General features: G+C 37.0%; 1 protein-coding gene and 1 long non-coding RNA gene across 4 annotated transcripts; both read left to right on the top strand.

Annotated features, from left to right (window-relative positions):
• Window positions 1-673: 673 nt before the first annotated feature.
• Window positions 674-26,359, top strand: LOC143861145 (nucleoside diphosphate kinase 3-like). 3 transcript variants are annotated; one of them, XM_077372074.1, is made up of 16 exons: window positions 674-764; window positions 4,022-4,137; window positions 4,233-4,384; window positions 4,478-4,589; window positions 4,679-4,761; window positions 7,175-7,238; window positions 7,348-7,462; window positions 8,383-8,537; window positions 10,368-10,408; window positions 17,280-17,356; window positions 22,885-23,022; window positions 24,674-24,711; window positions 24,804-24,854; window positions 25,322-25,489; window positions 25,586-25,698; window positions 25,982-26,359. In XM_077372074.1, exons 3-16 carry the CDS (start codon window positions 4,251-4,253, stop codon window positions 26,103-26,105), a joined length of 1,413 nt encoding a protein of 470 aa, XP_077228189.1. In that variant the 5' UTR covers window positions 674-764; window positions 4,022-4,137; window positions 4,233-4,250; the 3' UTR covers window positions 26,106-26,359. The 3 variants fall into 3 exon arrangements, with proteins under 3 accessions (XP_077228189.1, XP_077228188.1, XP_077228187.1); XM_077372072.1 differs by lacking the exons at window positions 674-764; window positions 4,022-4,137; window positions 4,233-4,384; ... (4 more) ...; window positions 8,383-8,537; window positions 10,368-10,408 and having other exon boundaries at window positions 17,040-17,356; window positions 22,888-23,022; XM_077372073.1 differs by lacking the exons at window positions 674-764; window positions 4,022-4,137; window positions 4,233-4,384; ... (5 more) ...; window positions 10,368-10,408; window positions 22,885-23,022 and having other exon boundaries at window positions 17,039-17,356.
• On the top strand, window positions 12,977-14,078 carry LOC143861146 (uncharacterized). The gene is made up of 2 exons (XR_013239925.1): window positions 12,977-13,650; window positions 13,738-14,078. It is a non-coding gene; the product is annotated as an uncharacterized LOC143861146 (long non-coding RNA).
• Window positions 26,360-26,627: the final 268 nt, after the last annotated feature.

The raw sequence follows: 26,627 nt of genomic DNA, 5'->3' as shown, positions 1-26,627 counted from the left end.
TGTAAATCAAATTTTTTTCACTGTCAGCTGTTGAATTAGAAATCGAAGAATTTGATCGGATCCAAATTACAATGCAAAAAGGGCTGCAAATGTGAGAAATCCAAATCTTCTCGGCATCCAAACGGGCCCTAAAAGTCGATGAGAAGATGGAGAAAGAAGACCATCATTCTTACTTTCTTGATTCATATGACAATCTAGTGACTACAAGGAAACAAAAAAGATATCGAAGCTATAAGAGGTGATGCACCTTCTATTTAACCACATTAAGTAGAATTTAAATATTGATGGAATTGTTGATAGCTCAAAGGGAGAGTCAAATAGGATTGGAGGAATTCTCCCATTAGAGTCTGGCCAATAAGGATCAGAACGGGTTTTATGTGGATCCTTAGGTGGATCTGACCCAATTTGGATCCGTTGACAAGCCTAGTTGGTGACATCTTTGACAAGTGTCTACATATCCCTTTCCAAAATTTTCCAAATTTTGAAAAAAAAATCCATGCAAAATTAGGTTACCAAAACACTGTAAAATTTATTTTTCCATGGAAAGAAAATTCCCCCCCCCCCAAAATAAAAATAAAAATAAAAATAAATAAATTCCCCCACGTTTAAACAAGCTCTAGGCATAAGGGGTAAAAGCGTCTTTAAGTTTTATCAACTGACTATATAAACCACCCAACAGTCTTTATGCTTTCCCAATCTGGCGTGGACTCTGAAGAGGAGGAGAAGGAATATACGGTAGCTCCCGCGAAATCCGTAATCCAAAGGTCTGAGGGTTTTGTCCCATTTTTCTTGAATTCTTGTTCTTATTACATCTTTATATGAATTGAAAGTGCTTAATCGATTATTTCCTGTCTTTCTGATTCTCGGTAATATATATGACGAAGAATGTTTCGGATAAGCTAGGTTTGAAGTTTTTTCTCGTGGATTATTCATTTGACTTGAATTCGTTGCCGATTACGTCTTGAGTTTGAGGAGTTGTTTGTAGATTGTAGTGGGTTTTTTGTTAAAGAAGTAACTGAACTGAAAACTCCTTGGTGGAATCCAACTTCATGTTGAATTGAGGTTGTTTCTCCATTAGAGGTGTCGATTTTTTGGGATTAGGAGCTTAAAATCTGCAGGATTTCGTTCTTCTTCTTCTCTCTCTAGGAAAGAGAGAACAGTCACCTCAGATGAATTAAATGAATAAGACAAATCTGCTATGAGTTGGCTGTCCTCTACTGCAAAACTGAGCAGCAAAAATGGCTTACCACAAATTGCCCATTTTGCGGCTCAGTTTTGCTGTAGAGGACAGTCACATCAGATGAATTAAATGAATAAGACAAAATTTGCTAAAGAGTGAACCTGTGTGGCTGTCCTCTCGTGCAAAGTTTAGCCACAAACTGGCTTTTCCGTGAAATTGCCTAGCAAATCCTACCCAACCTTATAAGAATTATATCCTTGTTATGGATGCTATTTCAAAACTTATTAAGAATTCTTTTTGAAAATATTTGTTTAACTTGTTCTCATGGCTTTAGAAAAGGAAGGGGGCCAACACCACCTTCAATCTGCATCTTTACTGACAAACTCGATGAAGAAGAGATTATTAAACTGCCTGTTGAAACAGGTTAAAAAAGATCTGATCGATGATGACATATCTACTCAAGGGAAGATCACTCCATAGGAGCTTCTGGATATGTTAATGACCAAAGCAATAATCACTTTCAGCTAGCACGATGCACTTAAACCATAACTACCATAACTATAATAATCTACTGTTGCTAGGATTATTACACCCTAGCAATTGCGGATGCTTGATCCCCCAGTTCTCCCAAGGCAAGTTCCATCATGAAAGAAACCCTTTCTATCTTAGTAAGAGAGAGGGGAGGGGAGGATGATCTTTTTCCTAAGATTGTCATTTGTTCCATTTACGTCATACCTATCCAATTGATATTCTATTTGTATTTTTTCTGTCAATTACGGTACTACGATTCATAATTTCAATAAAAATGATTATGTTATCTCTTTCCAAGAGGCACCTGGAATCATTGTCACCATGCTATCCCTAACTAAAAAAAGTGTCATCAGAGATGAAACTTCAAATCTCGCTGATCCCGAATAAGTCATCAACAGTACTGCAACTATTACTCCAAATGCACAATGAAGATCATTTCTTATCATTTTGCATTTCTCAAAAAATATAATCTAGCTATTCTGAGCTGTTTTTCTATTTTGGGCAATGAAGAACTTGTCATTCTTAATTCTTGGGTTTAGGAATTCCTCTATAGCTTAAGGGACAGAATAAAATATTTTTCTACTCTTTTATTATCTGATTCACGCATCTATATAGATATATAATGGGAAAACTTTGATGCCCATAACATGCCCCCATGTTATTTATGACCTTATCAATTTAAACTTCTCTATGCCTATTAAGTACCTTATAAATGTTAAACTTATTTATAGCCATTGAATATCTTTAAATATAGCCATTAAATATACTCTATAAATGTAAATTTCTCTATAGCTATTAAGTACCTTTGGACAACAAACGACAATATTGGAGGAAGCCATACCTGGCAACAAAATCTCCTAAAAAGGTAGAAAACCTAATACAGAGAAAATAAAAAACCTAACTATCCTCCAGTCTAACTTCGAGGACTTTTGGCACTATTCATATAAAAAAAGGCGAGGACTTTTGGTGACACACAAATAGAAAAGAAGAAGAAGAAAGAAATAAAGAAAAAGGGCGGTCCAGTGCACAAGGCTCTCGTCGTTGCGGGGTCTGGGGAGGGCTAGATGTACGCAGCCTTACCTCTGCTTTGTAGAGAGGTTGTTTCCATGACCACCAGGTCACAATGGAGCAGCCTTACCGTTGCACCAAGGCTCGCCCTCTAAGAAAGAAATAAAGAAAAAAGACAAAAAAGGGAAACAAAGAAAAGGTGAGATACCATTAAAAAAAATGAAAAGAAAAAGGAAAGGTGAGGCAAAAAAGGAAACAAAGAAAAGGTGGCTCTTGACCCCATGAATGTTACATGTACATAATCAAATCCATTGAATTAGTAAGAAACCACATGTTTAGACCATTGCAATCTATCTTACAATAATTGGATGATCCTAGAACCTTGATTAGTAAGGCGTCTTTAAGAATTCACTAGGAGAAGCTAAACATTGATTTTGTCAGCGAGATCTTATGGATAGATTCCATATGGTGTGAGAGTGGGATTATGTAGCTCACCCTGTGACGATCTTTCAAATCAATGTTCTTGATTATATGAGCTCAATGTGGGACCCAATTTTGATCATGAAGATGACAGCTTAACAAGGATTGTTTGCGTAGTGAATTCATAAATTTAAGATCTCTATTTTTTACCGTCTATATTTTTTACCTCATAAAAATTTAGTTATAAGATAATCATAATCCCGCATAGCGTGTTCTATATTCTTGTTAACCAAAATCATAGCTTTCTTTCAGTCAATTGTGGATAATGATGAGTTATCTGTTACATTGTGTGTAACGACCAGTAACTCCAAAAGCTTAAGCTGTTGGAGAAGGCGTTATTTATTCTTTTATACTTTAACACTCCCCCTCATGTGTGGATCCTCCTTCTTTGGGTTGGCCTACGCGTGGCACATGTGCCCATGTGGCCCCCCTTTTGGGTTGACCATTGCATGTGGATTTTTAACAAGGAGGTTTGAACTCAGGTCCTTTGCTCTGATACCATTTGAAACGACAAGTAACTCTAAAAGCTTAAGCTGTTGGAGAAGGCGTTATTTATTATTTTGTACTTTAACACATTGGTTTAGTTTAGTGTCTTTTATGGAAGATTTTACTTTATTGCATGGAGTGAGCATGTAGAAGTCTATCCATTGATTTTATCGAACCTCACATTGTGTTTTAGGTGTATGAGATGATTTTCCATCTTGATGAATTCTATCATTTATGCAAACATTGATTTTAATCTATATTGTTCATGATATAGCCTCTCTGTAGAGTTTTCTGCCTTTCTTTTCTTCTGATTTCAATTTTGTTTCTTGCTAATAGATTGAAGGTAGTTGAAGACAGATTCTTATGGTATTGTTTATTGAAGGTGTGGAGGGATAATCTTCTTCTGGCCACCCATTATATTTTGGACTTATCTACAATGATTGCAATTGAAGGCAAGTAATTAGTTTTCTCGGCAGAGCTTATACATACAGGCACACATGCATATTTTCATCGATTTGGACTTTAGGCTTACACTTTATCCTTTCAGGATCAGAGAATTGGCTTAATGGATCATGGTATTCAAAGAATGGAGATTTTCCCTGACCATTTTGGAGCTTCAATAGAATCGACACCAACAAGGGATTATCTTCCGACTAGGAGTCCTCCTATATTGCAACCAAGGTCTGATAGTTCTTTGAGGTATTACATCATGTCTGTTAGTGTGTATTTTATTTAAGCTATTGTCAGCATTCTTGAATAGCATTGCAAATTGCATTCACTTCTGTTGTGTAGGTCTCGTGGCAGTTCGTGGGCTGGAAAGAAATTAATGAGAGCCGCATCCATGTTGAATTTGTTTAGTTTGCCGGGGCTTCCATGGGGATCTAGCAGCAATGGTGATGATAAGGTTAGTTTGATGGTTCTTAGTTCTTTCCTATCCAATTGATGTTACAAACATTCTCATTTTCATTAATGTGCTATGGCTTTGATTTGCAGGTTGCACTAACTGTTGCAGAGCTAGAAGCACTTCGATCAGAAATTGCTGATGCAGAAGAGAGAGAAGCTCATCTGAAAGCCCAGTAAGATCCACTTTATCAAACCATGTCTACCTCATAAATTTCATGCCATGTGGTGTCTTTTAGAGTGTCAGGTTTATGAATTCCGGGTTCACATCTGCATGGGTGATTGGTACATATATACAGGCATTCTATAATTGTTATGTAGATTTCAAAATGAGGCAGTGGGTAGGTTCTTCTGTAGCTTGTTGTTTTCCAGCTCATACGATTGCAATGGATAGTTGCAACAGGCAGGATAAGTACAGTTTGCTTGGTAGTTTCCATTCTATATTTTAATATAAACAATAATAAGGTGAGTCTCACTCATCGTATTGCCTGTGAATAAAATTGATATTCCATGTGTATTCACTTGTAAATTCATATACTATCTCATTCATCATAGACAGGAGTGTCTGGATAAACATGCACCAGCTAATCTATTGTACTGTGTGATCTGTTGTTCTTGTCATTCTAAAAGAGAGTTTTTATATGGTGTAAGGCCTTACAACAATACGGTTGGGGTACCACCCTTGATATTTGATCCAACAGCAGCTCACTTTTTGAGAAGCTGCTGTTGGGTCAAATATCAAGGGTGGTACTTCCACCGTACAATGGCCTTATTGTTATAAGGCCTTACACCATATAATTTCTCCCTAAAAGAAACTCTTAGATTTCATTACTAAAAATAGGTAGGATGTTCACATGACATGCTGACTTAATGTTTGGTAACTCTTTGATTGCTTGGAAAATATCTTCTGCTATTTTTTTTAACTAGCATTTTGTTTGATTTCAGTGATCACATACACAGTCAATGTTATAAATGTCCTTATTTTTTTCATCAACTCAAGTCCATGTTATTGAATTCATTACCTTCAAAATCACTATTTTTTTTCTCGCTTATGACAATGAAATAAGCCAGGGGATTATCCAAGGTAATCTGAAGGGACTTTTAGGTTTCTATCTAAGATGATATCTATATATGCCATATTTTCTCAAATAATTTCTAGAATTCATCAAACGAGTTAGTATTGCATCTTCTACAATATAGGTTAGTGAGTCAATATGTTATGAAACACATGAAGTTCACTTTAGCTACTAGAGGTGCTGTTTGGATACCAACTGAGGTGGACATATTTCTATTCCATTTGTGATTTTAAGCTTACCTCTATTCTGGAAGTAATGGAAAGATACCAAGTGCAACTGAGAGGATGTAAATTCCCATTCATCAAACTCCATTAGCTAGCATGGACTGGAGAACTGAAATCAATTGGTGGCCCAAAATACCCAATTCATGTGGTTTTATTCACCACATGTTGAGAATCTCCAATAGACAGTTAAAACTCCAGAAACCCCCCTCACAAAGAGAGTTAGTGATCTTATTTACCACCCTATGAATATAATGAAGGGAGATTTCAAGAGTAAAAAAATATATCATGGATCTCTCCCAAGAAGCCATGCATCTCATGACCCTAAAAGTTACCGTCCTATGGTAGAGGACTCTGAAAGTATTCAAGTTTTATGGTCCTTTTGGAGACCATTTTCCTTGGATTTATTGGAATCACTTATTCCAATGGGCCCCACAAAAATCAATTCCACCATTCGTGTTTCAGTGGTTGTGAAAGCATTGACCTTGCCAGCCGGCACTAATTCCAATCTATAATCGAGTCAATTACCCTAACAGCTTTAACTTGTGAGTAAGAGCCTTAAAAACCACTGAGCTTCTAACCCACTCTACATTGATTAGTGGTTCATATTCTTCTCTGAACATTCTTTTTTTTCCTTGTTTTCCATCCCCGGAAGTTAGCCAATTGACATATCTGGCAATGGATGTGACACCTCAAACTCAAAAGGGAGGGATCTAAACCAAGCTTCCGTGTGTTTGGAACTGTCCCAGCATCACCATTGCACGCAAAAGAAATCATGGAGCCCGCTATCAGGACAGCAAAGAAAGATAGTCCCCAGTATTTCCCTCTGCGCATCAAACACATATATGCAGAATAGAAACCATTATGTTAGGAACAGTCCCCTATTACAATCTTGTCCCGAGTTGCAATCTAAAACCGGTCATTGCTGTAGGAGCGGGGATTTTGCCCAATCAGATAGAAAATAATTTTTGCATGATAAAATATATAATATTGAACTGTGGTACAAAATACTGATTTAGAGCTAGTGAGATTTTTGTTTTCTATTTAAAATCAGATGCATTTTGGAAGTCCTACCATATTCCTACTTCTATCATGGCGTATTGTTATCTTTCAAAAAAGAAAAAAAAATCATGGCGCATTGACTGAGGCACACCATTTTTCTGTTGTCTCTATCTTCCTTTATCATTTTTATTTGGAACTAAGTCAAGCACCCATTTATGAGATTTAATAGTCCTACCTTTCTGAAATATATACATTCACAATGCTGAAGTGCGATTCCTCTGTCCATTTAGGTTGGAGCATCTTGACGTACTTTTGAGGTCTGCTCGTCTTGCTGGCTACTTGTATATGAGAACAGTAATTAATATCATCCTTACCTTGATTAACTTGGTCTTCGTTTTATATATTTTCTGGCATTATTTGTACATGCTCAACTTGATTAATGCTTTCACTTTTATTTTCATAGAGATGGACAGCACTACCAGGAGAGCCGCCTATAGATGATACCGATGTTGATGATTGGCTCCCACGCTTTGTCGTTCTTCATGGGACATGTATCTTCTTCTACCTCCAATCTACAGGTAACTCTACTTTGAATATTGAGGTTCATCTATTTGCACTATGCGATGATCGTACTTGATATAAAGGCTATACATAGCAAATACTATGGCTATAAGTTCAATGTTTATGTTGGAAAACTTTCTATATTATGAATTATGGGTGTTATGTGTTGTCTTTCACTTCCTTCTCATTTGATGTGCTCCCTCCCTATTGAAATGCCATGTTGTTGACACACTCATTTTATTCGCCCCCAATATATGTATGTTTTACATTATCTGCTTTCTGGGCAATGCTTACTCCACAGAGCCCCTGTAATCATGGAACCTACTACTCTTGTTAACTCAGCTATGACTCCAAAATCCAACCCAATGTGGAGGACCCCTCAGCAACTTGGTGAGAAATATAGTTCTGTGTGATTACAACAACCCGTACCTGATAATAGGCCGTGGCGCTTCAAAGTTAAACCATTAAGTTTTCCACTACATGATTGAGCTTTTAAATCAACAACCAATAACTTCTTTTTTTACTTGCAAGATCGCATATGTTATCTCTGCCTTTCTTCTTCCAGTCTTCTGTGCAGAATTCCTAATTTCTAATATTTTAGTTAAACATATACAAAGGTAGAAACAGAATATTTCCGTTCTTCCTGTTTTATATGTAAATCATGCACAGATATAAGCTTTCGACTTGAATGAGATTTTCTCTCTCTCTCTCTCTCTCTCTCTCTCTCTCTCTCTCTCTCTCTCTCTCTCTCTCTCTCTCTCTCTCTCTCTCTCTCTCTCTCTCTCTTTATATATATATATATATATATATAATTCAAGAGAAGGCAACATTTGAGTTGAATGAGAGTTCTTTTTTACTTTATTTCTTCAACATATGCAATGTAGATTCTGAATGCTGCATTATTTTGACTGGTGAATTAATAAAACATTTTATGCAGACTTGAGTCCTCAAGATTCCACTCTATTATCTGATGTTGTTGAAGTAGGGCCTCTTCCAAGCTTCTTACAAGAAGATCAACAAATACGCTATTCATTTTATATCTTAACTTGTCATGGACTACGATTTGAGTGCTCAAGTCTTTCTAATATACAGGTACATCCTTTCCCAGGGGGCTCTTTTTGGTTCTTATTCTATCTTTTGTGCAAGTTTTGTTGGTCAATATTGATTGGGATGGGTGGCAAGGCATCAGTCTGTACTGCCATAGTTTAAGACGAATTGAGACTAAGAGCTTATTAGTCAAATTCATGAACAACGCAATATTATGCATGCATGTCTTAACCAAAAAAAATGAAAGAATAAACTAAATCGAATACCTGGAATGCCCAATGAATTGCATCTCTTAGCTCTCCTAACACATCTAGGGAGATCCTTCGACATGGCCACATGAATGGATCGAGAAAGTCCACCCGGTGAGACCTACTGTGGATGGGTCACATGGCGAAATTTGCATTGCATGAATGAATTATCCATATGCCAATCAATTCACTTTTCTCCTTGGAATGTGGACTTTTGGGTACTTTATTTATACCTGTCTATTTATGTCACATCAATTGTTTGGTGAAGATTTTTTATTGTTATGGTTTCTTTATGTGCAGCCCAATACAGTGTGGCATGCTAGATGGGCTGTCCTGATAGAAGTTCTCAGTGTATAGCATGAATTATGCATTTATGTATCTTGCAATTTTATGTGCTAATATAACATTTGTATTTTTTTGGGGGGGAAGTGGTATTAGCACATTTGTATTTTTTTGGGGGGGAAGTGGTATCTCCGCTCCTTTTGATTATGTGGGACACCCAGCAGCAGTGTACATGGCAATCAGCTCCATTGAATCCTTCTGACGAGAAGTACATCAGCTCCTCTGCAGTCATTGATACACTGCTGCTGGGTGCCCCAAGTAATCAAAAGGGGTGGATTTATCACTTCCCTTCTTTTTTTTATATCATGGTATATCTTTATTTTTATCAAATTGGATCTCCAAGGCTTGCCCTGATAAATTGTAGCTTCTCATCTCTACATCCAACACTGACACAAACATCCTTCCAATTCATATGGCTATTTTTCATTGCCCAATCACTACCTTATGGGAGTCACCTTATCAAATTCTTAACCCATCGCACCTTATCAAATTCGTCAGCCCCTGAAACCCGCAGCCATCTATTGCATGGAGAGTTCCTTATCTCATTCTATGGGCATTGTAGCTGGGAAAAGTATACTAGCATGTGCTTCTAAAGAAAGAAAAGCGTATACTAGCATGTTTCTTGAACTGATACTCATGTACTCGCTTACTGAAATCCCAAAACCATACAGTTTCTGCACATGCATAAATTTCCACATTGAATTTCAATACACATATGCTCTTCTGAGCATGGGTAACTATGGTGGAGGATGTTTTTCCTTTTTTGTTTTTTAACCATGGTTAAGGATATTAAAAATTTTAAACCATATAAAAAGCCCCCAAGTCTACTGAAATGAAACTGCAACTATTTGGGGCCACAAATGTCTTGATAAAGCAAGCATGAGTAGGTTGCCCGTCACCTATGTATTTGCTTGGTCTCTTCCAATGACCAATGGGAGGACTGGTAAATAGTAGAGTGGAAGTATTTTTCATATCAATAGCTGACACTATCACCTGAATTTTGACTCATATGGGATCAATTGTCTCTAGAATACCAAGAAAGGGAGCATTAGCCATAAACGCTCTGGCACTGTCTGGATAAAGATTTTGCATCTTCTCCTTATCACCATTTTCTAAACTCTTATTGCAAGAACAGCTCTATTGGCTTGTTTTATGAAGTCAACCTTCACAGATTGCATCAAAAGACTGTTCTTGTGGACATATGCCAGATGGTCAGAATTTATATGTCATTCCTGAATAGTATGTTATTTCTTGTTTATGATTTAATCTTTATGTGATTTTTCAGGTAGATTCTTGGTTGGCAGCACTAAAAACTGATTGCAAGTTGTAATCTAATACTACTCTCAGAGATTCAATCCAATCCTAGCATGTTTGCACCACATGTAAGTTGTAAATATTTTGTAGTATTGTAATTGTATTATATCATTTATTAGCAAATCTAAATTGCAGTTGTGTTGTACTATATCATTGAATCCAGTCATTGCCTTGCTCTATGTAAATCTGTATTGGGATGTCTAAGCCAGGATATGGAACTTAATTGTATCTCACTTTCTTTCTGACTTGGCTGAGAATTTTAATATTATATACCAATAGTTATGTTATTTGTTTAACTTCAACAGTCATTCTTATCATCATTTTGTTATGCCTGAATTGGCCATTTACAACCAATCCTCACTGTACTGAATAACCTCACAAACTTCACAAGAGAACTATTCAACATTTGCAGGAAGTGATAGGGTTTGATTATTTTTTGTTATACTTGCTGTGGTGAACTACTGCTGTTGCAGTTTCTGCATTGAGCTCTATGTTGAATCGGTACGGGTATGAGTGTCAAAAGTCTATCGATTGACAGTTTTTTTTTTTTTTTCAACGGCAATGAATCAAATTAATGAAGAACGAACCGGGAAGCCCGGATGATTGAGAAGATCAATACAAAATAATCGATTGACAGATTTAGAAAACCTCAAAAAGAATGATCTGTCGATTTGGAAAATGTTTTTATCATTTCTCAAATTTTATTTTATTTTTTACATAAAAATATGGCTATAACAAGTAGTATATTAAAAATTTTAATAGGTTGAGTAGATATCATATAATGTTGTATGTTAGGTAGATATAATGTTTTATTTTCATTTAAGAAACTTACTGCTAATTTAAGAAACTTACTACTAGAAAGAGTAAAAATCAAAACATGCGTATTTGTAAAGTTGTGTTAGTAATATATAGAGAAAAAAAAAATCATAGAGATCTAGAAGTGTGTTAGAGAATCTTGAAGTATTGGAATATTATACGTGTGTGACACTGGTATTTCGTCCATTGACAAGAATCCATGTAACATGGACTAGGCTATATTCTAGCCTTTAAAACGCAGCATTCATACCACTGTAATGCAGGGGTTTGTTTTCTAAGTTCTAAAGTTGTTAGGAGCTTATTACTTAGGTATCAAAATTCTGGATTCCATTGGCGATGTGCTTTAATTGAAGCGCAGCAAGAGAAATGGGATTGGTTAGATGAAAAATCTTTCAGATATGGGGTTTAAATTGTCTTCAAAAGCATACACAGTTCTCTTAAATTTGAGCTCAAGCTTTTGCAGAAGTTCACTTTGGCTCTGCTCAGTTGATTTCAGGGGCGTGGAAGGGAAAGTGGCAAAAAATTTCCATAGAAACTAATTTATGAGTGTTTTGTTAGTTTCTTCAGAAACCTTATCTCATCATACGTGTAAATTAGAAAAAATGACATGTAAATTCTGTTTCCTCGACTTTTCTTGTGTCGGTTTTCTGTTGCTGAGCAGCAGAAAAGATCCCTTTTCCATGATTTTCTTCTTTTTTTTTTCCATCAGAACCTGATTACTCTCTCTCTCTCTCTCTCTCTCTCTCTCTCTCTCTCTCTCTCTCTCTGGTTCGTTCTTCGCAGGCGGAAGGCGAGCTGTTGTCGTTTGATTTCTTGTTGGGGTTTCAGGAACCTTGCGTTTTTAGGATTTCTGGGTTATTTAGGTTTTTCTTTTGGCTTGTATCTTGCTATTGTCGTTCGATTTCAGCAAAGGCAACAGAACCCCAAGGCTCCTGTTTGATTTCAGCAAAGGCACAAGAACTAGATGCTCCTTTGCTATTGTATCTGTTGCTAAATGTAGAGATATGTTGCCTTTGCTGAAATCTGCCATTGTTAGATGTTCTTGTATTAAGGAGCGGCTGGAAAGCAGAGGTTTCAAGCTTTGCCCTTCCTCAAATACTTCGGTTATGCATGCTAGATAAAAGAGTACTTCATAAGGACACTCAAGCTGAAACTTGTAATATGCAGCACTGGAATTCACAAGAAGGTGAGCGAGGTACAAGTGGTTCTAATAAGAACAAAGTGTATGGTAATGCAAAGTATTACTGTAAATACAAACAGAATGCACAATGGTATAACAATGGCACCTAGTAAACAGTGTGCCCAGTAGATAGAATTAGCTACTATATCTGAGAAGAGGCATCGTGTTATACTGTACATGTATGTGTAGGTTTAGAATAACACCCTTGCACATGCCACCCTATCACTATATATACACTGAGAATGTCATTTCTATTGACATGTTAATGATGATAAAAATTGGCCTATCAACTTCAAGTTTTGTATATATTGTACTTGAAATGAGCAAGACCAGCCACTTCTTTTTTCTCTGCCCATCTACTTGCCTATGTTTGCTGGTTGAATGAATTTGACATCCAGCTGCATTTGTATTTTGTGCTTGCTATTGGTTGTTATTGTTTGAGTGATGATGGTAATTTATTGTGTGCATGTAAGGTTGTACCTAGATGTAAGGTTGTAATTTTCTTCATTTAAACCATTGGTCCCCCTTTAGTCATTGATACACTGGCACTTCCCTTAATTAACCTTAGAGAACTTTCTCCCTGGAGAAGTTAATAACCAGTCTATTTTTAGTTAGCCATGTTTCCACCACCGGTGTAAAATATTAGAGAGATAAAAAAAAAAGGAAAACACCTTGAAAACGGGATTCCCTTTGGAAAATAAAAACGGGACTGAAACGACTGTTGGCGTGACCCTTTTAAATGATTTAGTGCTTTCATGGCTATTTGAGCTCCCTCAATTTGTCTTTTAGTGGACGTGGCTCAAATGGTTGAAGCCCGTTTTTTTTTTTTTCAAAACGGATCCCGTTTTCCTAGCAGTGCTCAAGAAACAGCAAAGTGGGGCCCTTATGCTTGATAGTGCTTAAGAAAAATCGAGCGCAACTGCACAAGTCCAAGTCGTCTTAGGTGGCTAAGACTGCATGACGGGTGAAATTTCAAGCGATGTGCAATCTAAAGTCGGGCCCACTAAGTGGACCGTCTAGATCGAACAGAAACGAGGTCAAAGTACGCAACATGGTAAGACCACACTCATTGAGTTGGAACATAACATTCAGACTACCCACGGAACCATTGGGTTTTTTACATAAAAGGTGGTAACGGTGAAGGGATTGCATATATTTTGTCTGAAAATTCTTGCAATGAAATTCTCACTCCTCCCCTCCCTAATCCTCATCTGGGTTTTCATTGTCTTGCTACTATCCCCAGGCATGGCTTTGAAAGGTAGATTAACGATTCAATTCTGTCTCTTTTTCCTTTTCTAAATGCTTATGAATTAATGAATTTGTGATGTTCATATCATTGCTGCAGGACGGTGGCTGATGATGCAAAGGCCATACAGTCCACCACCACCAATCACCAGTGGATCATCGCCAGTACACCAGTAGTTGCAACTTGCAAACTCTATTTGTCTATCTATATACTATATATGTCCTTCCGTCCTTCCTGTCCCAATCCCAGAAGAACCTCATTTACATATAAACTATGGTTTAGGGGGTTCGATTTAAGATATTTGGGGGTAGATTTATCACTGCCCTTTAAATTTTGTTGTGGATTTCTTTAATATTTTAGTTGGATTTCAGAGGCTAGGTGGCATGTTCTCCTCTTGTACTTCTTTTATTTCTATCAATAAAAATCAAGGTTCTTCCAAACTATCATATTTTCTATTTGAGGAAATTAAAGTACACCATAGTTTTTTATTCATAGAAGAATATCACCATCAATTTTTAAGGTAAATTTAACCTCTTTCTACTCTTTTATGAATATTAAATTATTAATATCCTCCCATGATGAAGTTATGTCAGATAATTTTCCAAATCTGAATAAAAAATTTCTATTCTATGGTAAATAATTTAAGAGATGGAGAAAGAGGGGGGTCTACTTATGCATTAAGAAAGTCACCCATGTTCTAACCAATTCCTAGACATTAGAAATCTGAATTTGAACATGTTTGATCTGTTTTGACATTTAATTGGAACCAATCTAATTTCTACAGTAATTGTAGACATGTTAAAATTTATTAGAGAGGAAATATGATTTATAAGATGCTAAGATTAAAGAAGTATGCTTTTTAGTATATATTTGAAATTTTGAACAGTCGATGAAAAGATAGATTGTTATCTCTCCTATCAACAAGCTACCCCTGCTTGGAAACAATTCAAAAACTCTCCCCCACAAGGTTAATGAGTTCTCGATAAATACCTCTTGTTTGTTGGTTTTTAAATTGAAGAAGAAAGCCGTATTCAAGATAAGAAGGAAGAGGAGTTCGAAAATGTAACCAAGATACATGTTGCATGAGTCTTAAAAAATCAAAACAAGACACTACAAGCAAACACTTGAACAAATAACTTAGGGCCCGTTTGGATACCTCATATTTTGTATTTGGATATGGAATTGAGTTTTGAATACAAAATGAGTATATCCGCCATCTCATGTTGAGAGAGACAGAGAGTGAAGGGGTACTTTCTGCTTGAGTGGAGAGGTTGAGGAGCAAAGAAGGTGAAGGAAATTGCCAGATCTATGGATTTCCAATTTTTTTTTTCCACAGCATATTTGGAAATCTGATTTTTTTTCACTGTCAGTCACTGATTTGGAAATCCAAGGATTTGATCCAGATCCAAATCACAACGCAAAAAGAGCTACAAATGTGAGAAATCAAAATCAAAATCTTCTCGGCATCCAAATGGGCCCTTCTAAAAATTATGTGTTATGTATGCGGTGTCAAAGTGCATATTGCTCGAGTATGTAGGCATGTAAGTATTGTACCATTCCCCAAGCCAATAAAGGATGTATAGATTCTCGAGAAGAGAGAGGTCGTGGTGGTCCCCCGGACCGCCCGGATCCCGCAAGTGAATAGAAAGTTAGATCTACATTGGATCTCACCTGAATCGCTCCCATCTATCCTCCCAAGGAGAAGTTTGGTTTCAAACTCCGGTTCGAATATAAAGAGTACGCCCTGCTAGCTAATGTACCTTGGATGATCCGCATCTTCGGGCCAGGCGGTGATGAGCATGAACTATCGATGTGGCTGAGAGCCCTCACAGCCCAGGCACAACGATGCAATTATCAGGGGTGGGCTCTACCACTGAGCTAATAGCCCTTCGGGCCTCCAACGGGGAGGCCCACTATGCCAAAAGTGAGAGAAAGCCCATCCCTCTCTTTCCTTTTTGCGCCCCATGTAGCCACTATTCCTCAAGCTAACGTTATTAAAGAGTCACTTGAAATGCGGAAGAACTTCATTATTGATTATTTACCTAAGGAAAACACTTCCAAAATGGGATTTTGTCTGAAAAATCAGGATCATGAAAGTTTAATTGACGATTTGGTTTTTGCATTTCATGGAGATGGGAGCTCACTTCCTCGACTCTTGCGCATGTGTCACAACATGAGAGGGATTTTGTCTTTATATTCCAAACGAAATCCTGTTTTGCTAGTAGTCCTCTTTATTTAGGGTGTGTTTGGCGTACCGTTTGAAATAGCGTTTAAAACGCCGTTTTGCAAAACGGTGTTTTGGTTCAAAACGGTGTTTTGCCAAACTGCGTTTTCATGTTTGGTTGGCTAGATCAAAACGGCAAACGGAGGTATTGTGTGTTTGGTTGCAAATGCCCCAAAACGGAGTTTTAGTGGTAAAATGACCAAAAAGGGCATTGTTTGGTTGGCTTCAATGTAACTCAACTACTCTCTCATTAGGCCCAATGTAACCGAGTGGAGGTGGCGTTGAGGCAGTGAGGCGGACAAGTGGGTTTGCAACTTTGCAAAGTAGATGAAGAAAGTAAGAAACTAGGGTTTCTTTTAATTTTTTGTCTTTAAAAAATCAAAATTAAGAGATCATATAATGATATCAGCAGCCCCTTGTTTTGAATTAAATATTAACAATTTAATAAATTTGTGTCCTCAAGAATAATATTAACACCCCCACTTTTTTGGTCTTTAACGTAACGCATAAAGTCGCACGCATATATGTAAAAATGGGTTTTGGTGAGGGCAAACACGTAAAAACCCACAGCCCAAAAACTCCGTTCAAAACGGCGTTTTGCAAACGGACCTCCTCCCTTCCGTTTGCAAAACGCCGTTTTGAGGGTTCAAAACGGTGTTTCAAACGCCAAACAGTGTTTTAAACGGTACGCCAAACACGCACTTAATGAAGTTGGTTTAAACAATGGGTTTTGCTAACTAGGGCACTCGATGAGGAGCATTTAAATGCTCCTGGAAATAGTCTTAAAACCTGTGTAAAAGTAATAAAACATGTAAAATGATGATTCCAAAAGCATTTAAATGCTCCTCAATGGGGGCCCTTAGGGCTAGCAAAACCCTTAACAGTTAACACGCCGATGTGATTTCTTCATGATTCATGAATTTGGTTTTAAACAAGCTCAACAACATCCCATGAAGAACATGAATGATTTGGAGGTGGGTGATATATTACGCTACGTTCCCCCCTGGGCCAGTCCCCTCCAGTGTAATTTTGACCACCCTCTTACACTGCATTGGGGTTCCTCAAGGAAGAAAAAGGGGCGAATCTAAATCGAGCAACACAAACATGGAAGTGACTATAAAACCCTTCCCACACTCCCAAACCACGCCAGCTTAGTTTGTAAAACGAAGGCGCAAGTATGGAAATATCCAATTCGGGGATGCACGTGGTGCGAACTTGTCCGTATGGTTGGGAATTGAAACCAAGGGCTCTGATCTTCCAAACCCTAACCCTAACCCTAACCCTAACCCTAGATCGTCGGATCTGCACTCCAAACCAAGGAAAATAGACCATTAAAATGCCTCACTCTATCTCTACTCATTACAGCTAAAAACCCTAGCATAAACCAAAGTTCTATACATCGGCTACCGAAGATGAGCTCACAGATCTACAGATCTGCTTCCAAGACCGTGAAGGCGCTGTTTTCAGCGTCAAAAAGCTCTCCTCTTTTTGTTGGTGAGTTTTACGATTTGTTTCTTTTAATTCCTTCCTTTTTTGTGTCGATTTGCTTTTTCCAGATCTAGATTTTCTCATTGCTTTTTTTTTTAATGGGTTTTGCCTAAAAACTGCATACATTTTCCGATTTTTCATCTGCATTAACAAATTTTATTGTTTTGAAGTAGCTTTTGGTTCTCGATTCATGTCGCTTTTGCAGGTAAGCTTGGCGTTTTATTAAGTCTTGATCTTCTATAAATCATTCGATTGTTTTTCCTTTCTTTTTTTATTAAATTTTGTTGTATGCGCTATTTTGCTTTGGATTTTCCATTTCTTTCTGTGTGAAAACTTAACTGCTGATTTATTAATACAACCATCTCCATCGGCACGCGGTCAGCAGTCTTTAATCTGCCGCAGTAGCCTTTGATCTGTATGTGATTGGCCTTAGATTTACTTGTGTATACTAAGAAGTATCCATAAATTAGGAAATAGCCAGAGATTTTGATTTTACCGGACCTATTTGAACAATGTCATTATTGTGTATTTATATTTTATCTTTATAATCGAAAAATCTGGTTCTCTGTTCTTTTCCTACTCTTTTTTCATCAAGATGCGATATTTTTTGCCTTGTTCTGCATTATGTAGTGTGTAACAGCCCCTCTTAGCATCGATAGGTTATACTTGTTTTTAGGGTAAATAAATTCAACCAACCATCTGCTGTTTTTATGTAGCATTAAGTAAGAAGGTGAAAATCATAGTTCTTTCTTCAAAGTTATGAGAGTCGACCTCGTCATGGATCACAAAGAGACCATTTCGTTTTGTTTTGTCTTTTCTTTTTTTGGGCATTCAAACAATTTTCCAGATTTGAATATATCTAGTATTGCTCTTTTGGGAGATTGCCTGAGTATGGAACTAAACTGTTTGACCCAGAACTTGCTAAATTTGGAGTTGGGTTTAGTGCTTCGTGAACGTGACAATATTTGCTCGTTTTCTATTTATTTTGTGTTGTACATGTTGGTTGCTTGATATGAGACATAATTTTACTCTTTGATAAATCAATTTCAATACTCAACTCAACTAAGCCTATATTTATAATTTTTTTTTTTTTTTTGATAAATCAATTTCAATAAGGGATTTGCTAAGGTCCATCGTATAAGGCATTTCGTGGCTGGTCTGACGTGCGACAGACCAGTCTTGAAATGTCTTTTGCGATGGACACTAGCAATTCCCTTTAATTAATTATAAATTTGTTTCAATTGTTTGAAAAGTAATTTATAAAACAATACAAGTTATTCCTGGACCTATATTTGGCTGCACATCACTAGACTGCGAGTTGTGTTGCTTGGATTCAGATTCGCATGTCGGGATCCGACACGGATTCGAGGTGTCAGACTCGGCAAACCCCCAAAAGTAGGATTCGTGGGTTCGGTAATTTTTATTAAATAAAATAAAAATATTTAAAATTATAATGGAATGTGTACTACATCAAATTGATAATGGAATGATAAAAAACAGCCATGGCTTGCATTCAAGTAACCAGATCATGATACCCAAAGCAAATTAAAGGACAAATGAGAAGAAAAGGAAGAGAGAGAGAGAGAGAGAGAGAGAGAGAGAGAGAGAGAGAGAGAGAGAGAGAGGTTATACCACATCATCTTCATGCAATTTCCAGTTTACACCTAACGGATATCAGAACTAATATTTTCCAATCACTCAACAAGACTACCTTGTCCAAACCTCAGTCCCAAATTGTGGCATTAAGTAGAACAACATTAACAAGAAATCATCCAAAACTAAAACTTGGAATCACCTCTTATGGGTCCATAACTGATTATCCAAAAGAAAGAAAAAATTAGTTGGAAATCCAACACTATGAGGAGCACATACACACATCAAAATCCAACTACGAATCAGCTTATAAGGTGAAGGTAACTAGCTTGAAGAATCTGATTAGTGGCACTGTGCATGGAAAATGGAAAACTCTTTCCATGGTTAACAAGGTGAAGGTAACTACTAACTGCAAAACAAATTAAGGGAATAGCATGATGGAGATGGGGTGAAATCATAAAAAAAACCCTAACAGAACCTCAAGAAGATAAAAATAACTGAGAATTGAGTATGACAATCAGCTATGAGCATAAGAGAAAACCTAAAATAGAGAGAAAATCAAAAATTTCTGCAACATTCATGATTTTTGCAGGAAAAAAGGAGAAAAAGAGAGAGAAAATCGAAAATTGCTGCAACATTCATGATTTTTGCTGCAATAAGCTTCTGTGTTAGAATTTTAAACTGGATTTAGGGTTTAAAGTGGAAGGGGGTTTCATGAAAAAAAGCCCTAAATCGATTAGCTTTTAGCAAGCCACTGTGCAACAAAAAAAACAGAGAGATGCTACTTAAAACCGTTAGAAATTAAGCATCAACAGAAGAAAAAAAATAAAATATAGAACCCAAAGGGGGTTTCATGGATTTATGGTATTATAGTGGAAGGGGGTTTCATGAGAAAGAACTCTAAATCGATTAGCTTTTCAGCAGAAAAATAAAAAGAGAGAAAATAAAAAATTTCTGCAAGATTTTTGCAGCAAAGAAAGAGAAAAAGAGAGAGAAGTTAAAAAAATAGATGAAACCCTAGCAAAAAAATTGATTTCACAGAGTGAGAGGAAGAGAAAATCGAAACTGTACGCTCCATTTATTCATTAATTTTATTGCAAAAAAGAGAGAAAGAAGAGAGGAATGAACTAACCTTGCAGAGGAACCCTCGTTTTTCTTCCCACAACAATGATCGTCGGATGAGGGTATATGGCTGCTGGGTTTTTTTTGAGGTTTATACGGCTGCTGGGTCGGAGGATCGTCGGAGGGGACGAGAGTTTAGGGTTTTCCGGCTGGGTACGGAGGATCGTCGGAGAGAGACCTCGAAGATTTAGGGTTTATACGGCTGCTGGGATCGTCGGAGGGGATGGGAGTTTTGGGTTTTCCGGCTGGGTACGGAGGATCGTCGGAGAGAGACCTCGAAGATTTGGATTTATACGGCTGCTGGTTTTTTTTTTAAGACTACTTATACTCTTTTTCTCTAAACCGAGGGGCCCACTTTCAAGAGCCAATGAGAGTGCATTTCTCTCTTCAACCACATGAATGGTTTGAAACGGTCGAGCGCATACTCTTTTTCCTCATATATATATATATATATAATTTTAAATATTTTTATTTTATTTAATAAAAATTACCGAACCCACGAATACTACTTTTGGGGGTTTGCCGAGTCTGACACCTCGAATCCGTGTAAGATCCCGACATGCGAATCCGAATCCAAGCAACACAACTCGCAGTCTAGTGATGTGCAGCCAAATATAGGTCCAGGAATAACTTGTATTGTTTTATAAATTACTTTTCAAACAATTGAAACAAATTTATAATTAATTAAAGGGAATTGCTAGTGTCCATCGCAAAAGACATTTCAAGACTGGTCTGTCGCACGTCAGACCAGCCACGAAATGCCTTATGCGATGGACCTTAGCAAATCCCTTATTGAAATTGATTTATCAAAAAAAAAAAAAATTTATAAATATAGGCTTAGTTGAGTTGAGTTGAGTATTGAAATTGATTTATCAAAGAGTAAAATTATGTCTCATATCAAGCAACCAACATGTACAACACAAAATAAATAGAAAACGAGCAAATATTGTCACGTTCACGAAGCACTAAACCTAACTCCAAATTTAGCAAGTTCTGGGTCAAACAGTTTAGTTCCATACCCAGGCAATCTCCCAAAAGAGCAATACTAGATATATTCAAATCTGGAAAATTGTTTGAATGCCCAAAAAAAGAAAAGACAAAACAAAACGAAATGGTCTCTTGCGATCCATGACGAGGTCGACTCTCATAACTTTGAAGAAAGAACTATGATTTTCACCTTCCTACTTAATGCTACATAAAAACAGCAGATGGTTGGTTGAATTTATTTACCCTAAAAACAAGTATAACCTATCGATGCTAAGAGGGGCTGTTACACACTACATAATGCAGAACAAGGCAAAAAATATCGCATCTTGATGAAAAAAGAGTAGGAAAAGAACAGAGAACTAGATTTTTCGATTATAAAGACAAAATATAAATACACAATAATGACACTGTTCAAATAGGTCCGGTAAAATCAAAATCTCTGGCTATTTCCTAATTTATGGATACTTCTTAGTATACACAAGTAAATCTAAGGCCAATCACATACAGATCAAAGGCTACTGCGGCAGATTAAAGACTGCTGACCGCGTGCCGATGGAGATGGTTGTATTAATAAATCAGCAGTTAAGTTTTCACACAGAAAGAAATGGAAAATCTAAAGCAAAATAGCGCATACAACAAAATTTAATAAAAAAAGAAAGGAAAAACAATCGAATGATTTATAGCAGATCAAGACTTAATAAAACGCCAAGCTTACCTGCAAAAGCGACATGAATCGAGAACCAAAAGCTACTTCAAAACAATAAAATTTGTTAATGCAGATGAAAAATGGGAAAATGTATACAGTTTTTAAGACTACTTATACTCTTTTTCTCTAAACCGAGGGGCCCACTTTCAAGAGCCAATGAGAGTGCATCTCTCTCTTCAACCGCATGGATGGTTTGAAACGGTCGAGCGCATACTCTTTTTCCTCTATATATATATATATATGGAAATGTATTCATGAAATTTTGAGGGTGGAGGGTCGAGGCGTTAGAGTTTTTACTAAGAGAGTCGAAGAAGGGGGGAGAAGGATCGATGTTCGAGCGTGAAGGGTCTAGGCGTTGGGATTTTTATTAAAAGAGTATGGGTTGTGCTTTTATATAAAAAAGTTAAGAAGAAAACATGTTTAAAGAGAAAATATACATGATTTGCATTTTAAAACAGATAACGATGTGTCAGATTCGCCTAAAAGATAGGATTCATGCGGGACACAGTTACAACAAGAATCCGGGTGTGTCCTACTCGAATCCATGTCCTATTCGCGTGTGGAGACGTGTCGATACGGATTCGGCATAGGGGGCAAAGAATCCATGCAACACAGACTGTGAGGATGGTTTTGTCCGTTTTTCGTGGATCTGGGCAGTGGCTTTCTACGTATTTGATAATATGCATATTAGTTATCACTTTCATAGTCCTTTAATAATAAGCCAATGTTATGTGGTAAGACTGTGAATGTATATGTCATTAGTTTGTAGGTCTTGATCCCTTTGTTGTATTTGTATGCCCATCCTCATATTTCTTTTGATGTTTTTAACTTTTGATTTTTGATTTGTTCCCACCTTAGGCTGTGACTGGCTTTCCGCCAGTGATTATAACTGCCCATATATACTTGTGAATAGTCTCAACTCAACTCAACTAAGCCTTTGTCCCAAACTAGTTGGGGTCGCCTAATGAATATTTTAGAAAATTTTCATGAACTGAAAGTAGATGTGATTTTCCTTGGTTGCATCATGTTAATTGAAAAGTTGAGATGTGAGATATAGCCTTGGATACAATGGACTAATGTATCAGCTATTTCAAGTTGTTATCTTACGTAGTCCTCTCTTATGTAGAAGGGCGAGCAGTAGCAGTGGCCACAGTAACTTCATTCAGAGGAAAGGTTCCTGCTTTTGCATCAGTTTGTGAGAGGACAGATTCTAGGAATGCTTTCAGGGGGTGGGTTTCTGGAGCCCTTGTTCTTCCTGCAGCAGGTTTGAATTTGAAAATTTCTGTTATGTTCTCTTTTTCTCTCGTTTAACTTTTTTCCTGCTACTATCGTGAGCGCGCCAGATCTTTTTATTGATACCATTGTCAGCTATGCATTTATATCCTAGCATTGTTTTAGTTAAAGCAATACACCTTTAAATCAAGATGGCAAGGGGGGTTTTAGGAATACTCTATCTCGTTTTCTAAGTTCTTAAGAAAATGCATGCATTCTTAATTTGGTGAGAACCACTTTATGTTTCTTTCCATGTCTGCTTCTGTTTTTTCTTTTTCTCTTTTAATGTTTCAACCTGTGTTTTCTTTCCATCTGTGAATGTAATTTCTCTTTCTCTATGCTCCTTGTTGTAAAGAAAGGAAATGATGTCTTGAATGTAAAAGGTCTGAGTTGGAAAATAATAATGGTGGTGATTAGATGAAGTTGGGATAATCGAAGAGCGCCCCTGCCCATGTTCAAGTTATAGCAATGGTCACTCGCAATCTCTTCTACAGAAACAAATTATGCATAAGCATGATAACGGGTTGAATGAAAAGGCGTGGACTGCATTCTAAATATGATTGCTAGCCTAGACTTCTCCCGATATTACACCTTATACCACTGCTCATCTATTGCTACCATCATTTTCTACATTGATCAATCCTTCTCTCTGATCCTTTCACAACGATTTGGGGATTTTACATCAGTTTTTTTTTCCATTATCTTTTGGTAGGTAATGGTGGATTAGCTGGGGTGATTATGTTACGATGAATAGAACACCATTTGGGTGACCTATGAGATAAAACCCTAGGGCTTTTAGTTCAGTTTAGTAATAATGCTTCAATTTTATTCTTTATTTTGTATTTGCTATTTGTAATGGCTTTTGTATTTACTTTTTTTTTCAAGAATAGTTATTAATTCGATGCTGGTTTTTTTTTCTGAGTGGAGTGGCTTTAAATCCTGGCGTACAATTTTTATTTTTTTTGGGAGTGTGTTGTTTAGATGCTATGCTCATTCAGCTATTTGTTACTCACTAAGTTACTACATATGTCTTCTTTTTATTGCATTATATACTTTATTAGAGCATTCATCTTGTACATCATCAAAGAATTCTCTCTCTCTCTCTCTCTCTCTCCTCTGATGGCATGTCATGTAGGATCCCACTATTGAGACATGTGTGATCCCCTCCATGACCTGATTGAAAAATTCTTTTGTTAACTGTGCCATAAGGTTTTGTACTAAACATTGGGCAAGTTGTGTTTCTATGTAATCACACAGACGCACGTGCGCACACACGACATTCACTCTTGGTGAAGTGAGAATTGCTATGCAAACTGTCACAGAATTGCTATGTCAACTGTCAACTCTAACCTTTCCCGGTACTCTGTCATTTCATGTGGACCTTTACCCTTGCCGCAGCAAGGATTGTTGTGCAATCATGTTGAACACATTATAATTTACTGGTTCTGTCGATGAGCCAATCGAACACATTGATGTCTCTGTTATTCATGCCTTGGAATCTTCTTTTTTATTTTTTTTGAAATGGCGTAAATTATATTCTTAGGACAGTGAATGCCTTGGAATCTTCTATTTACGTGGTATGAGAATATAGCTCATTGTTATGTGGTACGAAATTCTAATTTTACCGTTTTTCTTCTTCCTAGTGTATATGCTTCAAGAGCAGGAGGCACACGGTGCAGAGGTATTCCCTTTTACTGTAGTACGTTCTCATTCAGTTTACTGCATTTCATTTTCTGTTCACATCTTCATCTGATGATGCTTTCACCTTTTCAGATGGAACGTACTTTTATTGCAATTAAGCCTGATGGAGTGCAGAGAGGACGGGTATGACAACTCCTAATCCAGGTCTCCTAGCCTATCATGGTTGAATCAGTTAATGTGGACTCCTTGGCCACTCTCTCCTAACCCTCGTTTTTTTTTAGGGGGGAGGGGGTAATTTGACTTATAATAAACTGGATTAATCTTATGGTATAGTCTATTGTTTGATAAACATTTGATTCTTGCGCCAAGCACACTTTGACTTGTTAGCCTTGCTTTCCATTCCTTTTTCTTTCATTAATTTAAGGATGTTTCTTGAGATATGGTCCGCTCCTGCAATCCTACTAACCCAGGTCTTAACTTTTCATGCATACTTGTCAAACTATCTCCTTAGATTTTTTTTTTAACTTAGCATTTTTTAGACTATTCACATGGCTGATGGGGGGCTATTTGATTGTGGTACTATTTTGTTTGTTTTGTTACTATTGTCTTAGGCATTCAATATCTTACCCAGATATCACTGTGCTCTTCAGATTGCAGAAATCATATCACGTTTTGAGCGCAAGGGATATAAGCTTGTAGCCATTAAGTTAGTAGTTCCCTCCAAAGAATTTGCCGAGAAGCATTACCATGACCTCAAGGAAAGACCCTTCTTTAGTGGCCTATGTGACTTTCTAAGTTCTGGACCTGTCCTTGCCATGGTAAGAATGTTAAACCTATCTGTTTTATCATAAATTAGTAGAAAATACCCGTGCAACTTTTTCCCAAACACATTGTCTTTGTAATCTTTTCTGTAGGTTTGGGAAGGTGAAGGAGTTATAAAATATGGCCGGAAACTTATTGGAGCTACAGACCCGCAGAAATCAGAACCAGGAACGATCAGAGGTGACCTTGCGGTTGTCATGGGAGGGTATTTGGTTCATCTCAATTAAGCCAAGTGATACGTGATTTTCTTCTTGTCTAATAAAATTACTAGTCTTGCAAGCTGTGGATTGAAACATATATAATCTTTTCCAAAAATAAAATTAAAACATATGAACACCATTTCAAAAAAAATAAATAAATTAAAACATATGAACTTGCAGAATGCAGTAATGCAGTCATTACAGTTATTTCTGTATTCCTACCACGAAAGCTGGTCTTTTCTGTATGTTAGCCTTAATTTTAATGATATGAAGATGATTTGTATGCAGAAATGTCATCCATGGAAGTGATGGACCTGAAACAGCCAAGGACGAGATCGGTCTATGGTTTCAACCAAGTGAGTTAGTTAACTATACATCCAATGCGGAGAAATGGGTCTATGGCGTTAACTGATCCATTTGCGATGTTCTTTCCTGGATACTACTAATCAACTAGCAGAAGATTGAGTCAAGAAATTTCTATTCTAATTAATTAATTGGCAGAAGATTTGGCCAAGAATTTTCTATTCTCTAAGGCAGGGTGCCAGTCAGTCTTCATTGGAAAGGCTAGAATTAATAAATCGATTTTGTAGAGGTGAGAGGACTCCTCATTGCATGCAATTCAAAACATTATAAATGAAATGAAATTTTGCAATAAAGCATGGTACTCATCGGTGTCATCCCCTGCCTTTTGCTTTTCCAGCACATCCTTAATATGTTGCAAAAAGGTAAATCTCTTACATTCTGTGAGGTCTCTAAAATCATATTCCTGTTTCAGTTTAAGGATGCTCTAGGTTGAAGATAAACTCAGCTCAACTTATTGTTTCACAAAAGTGCTGGATAATTTAAAAAAGAAGAAGAAGAAGAGAATGGCATTTGGCAAATCCGATTTGTTCTGCCTGTTTCTACGATAAAAACAATGAGGAGCGTTGAATAA

Source organism: Tasmannia lanceolata, unplaced genomic scaffold (assembly GCF_043159265.1).
Source record: "Tasmannia lanceolata isolate RefF3 unplaced genomic scaffold, GAP_Taslan_0.1 ptg000037l, whole genome shotgun sequence".
Classification (NCBI taxonomy): Eukaryota; Viridiplantae; Streptophyta; class Magnoliopsida; order Canellales; family Winteraceae; genus Tasmannia; species Tasmannia lanceolata.
Note: the sequence above shows the minus strand (reverse complement) of the source record. Positions and strands in the feature narration are given on the sequence as shown.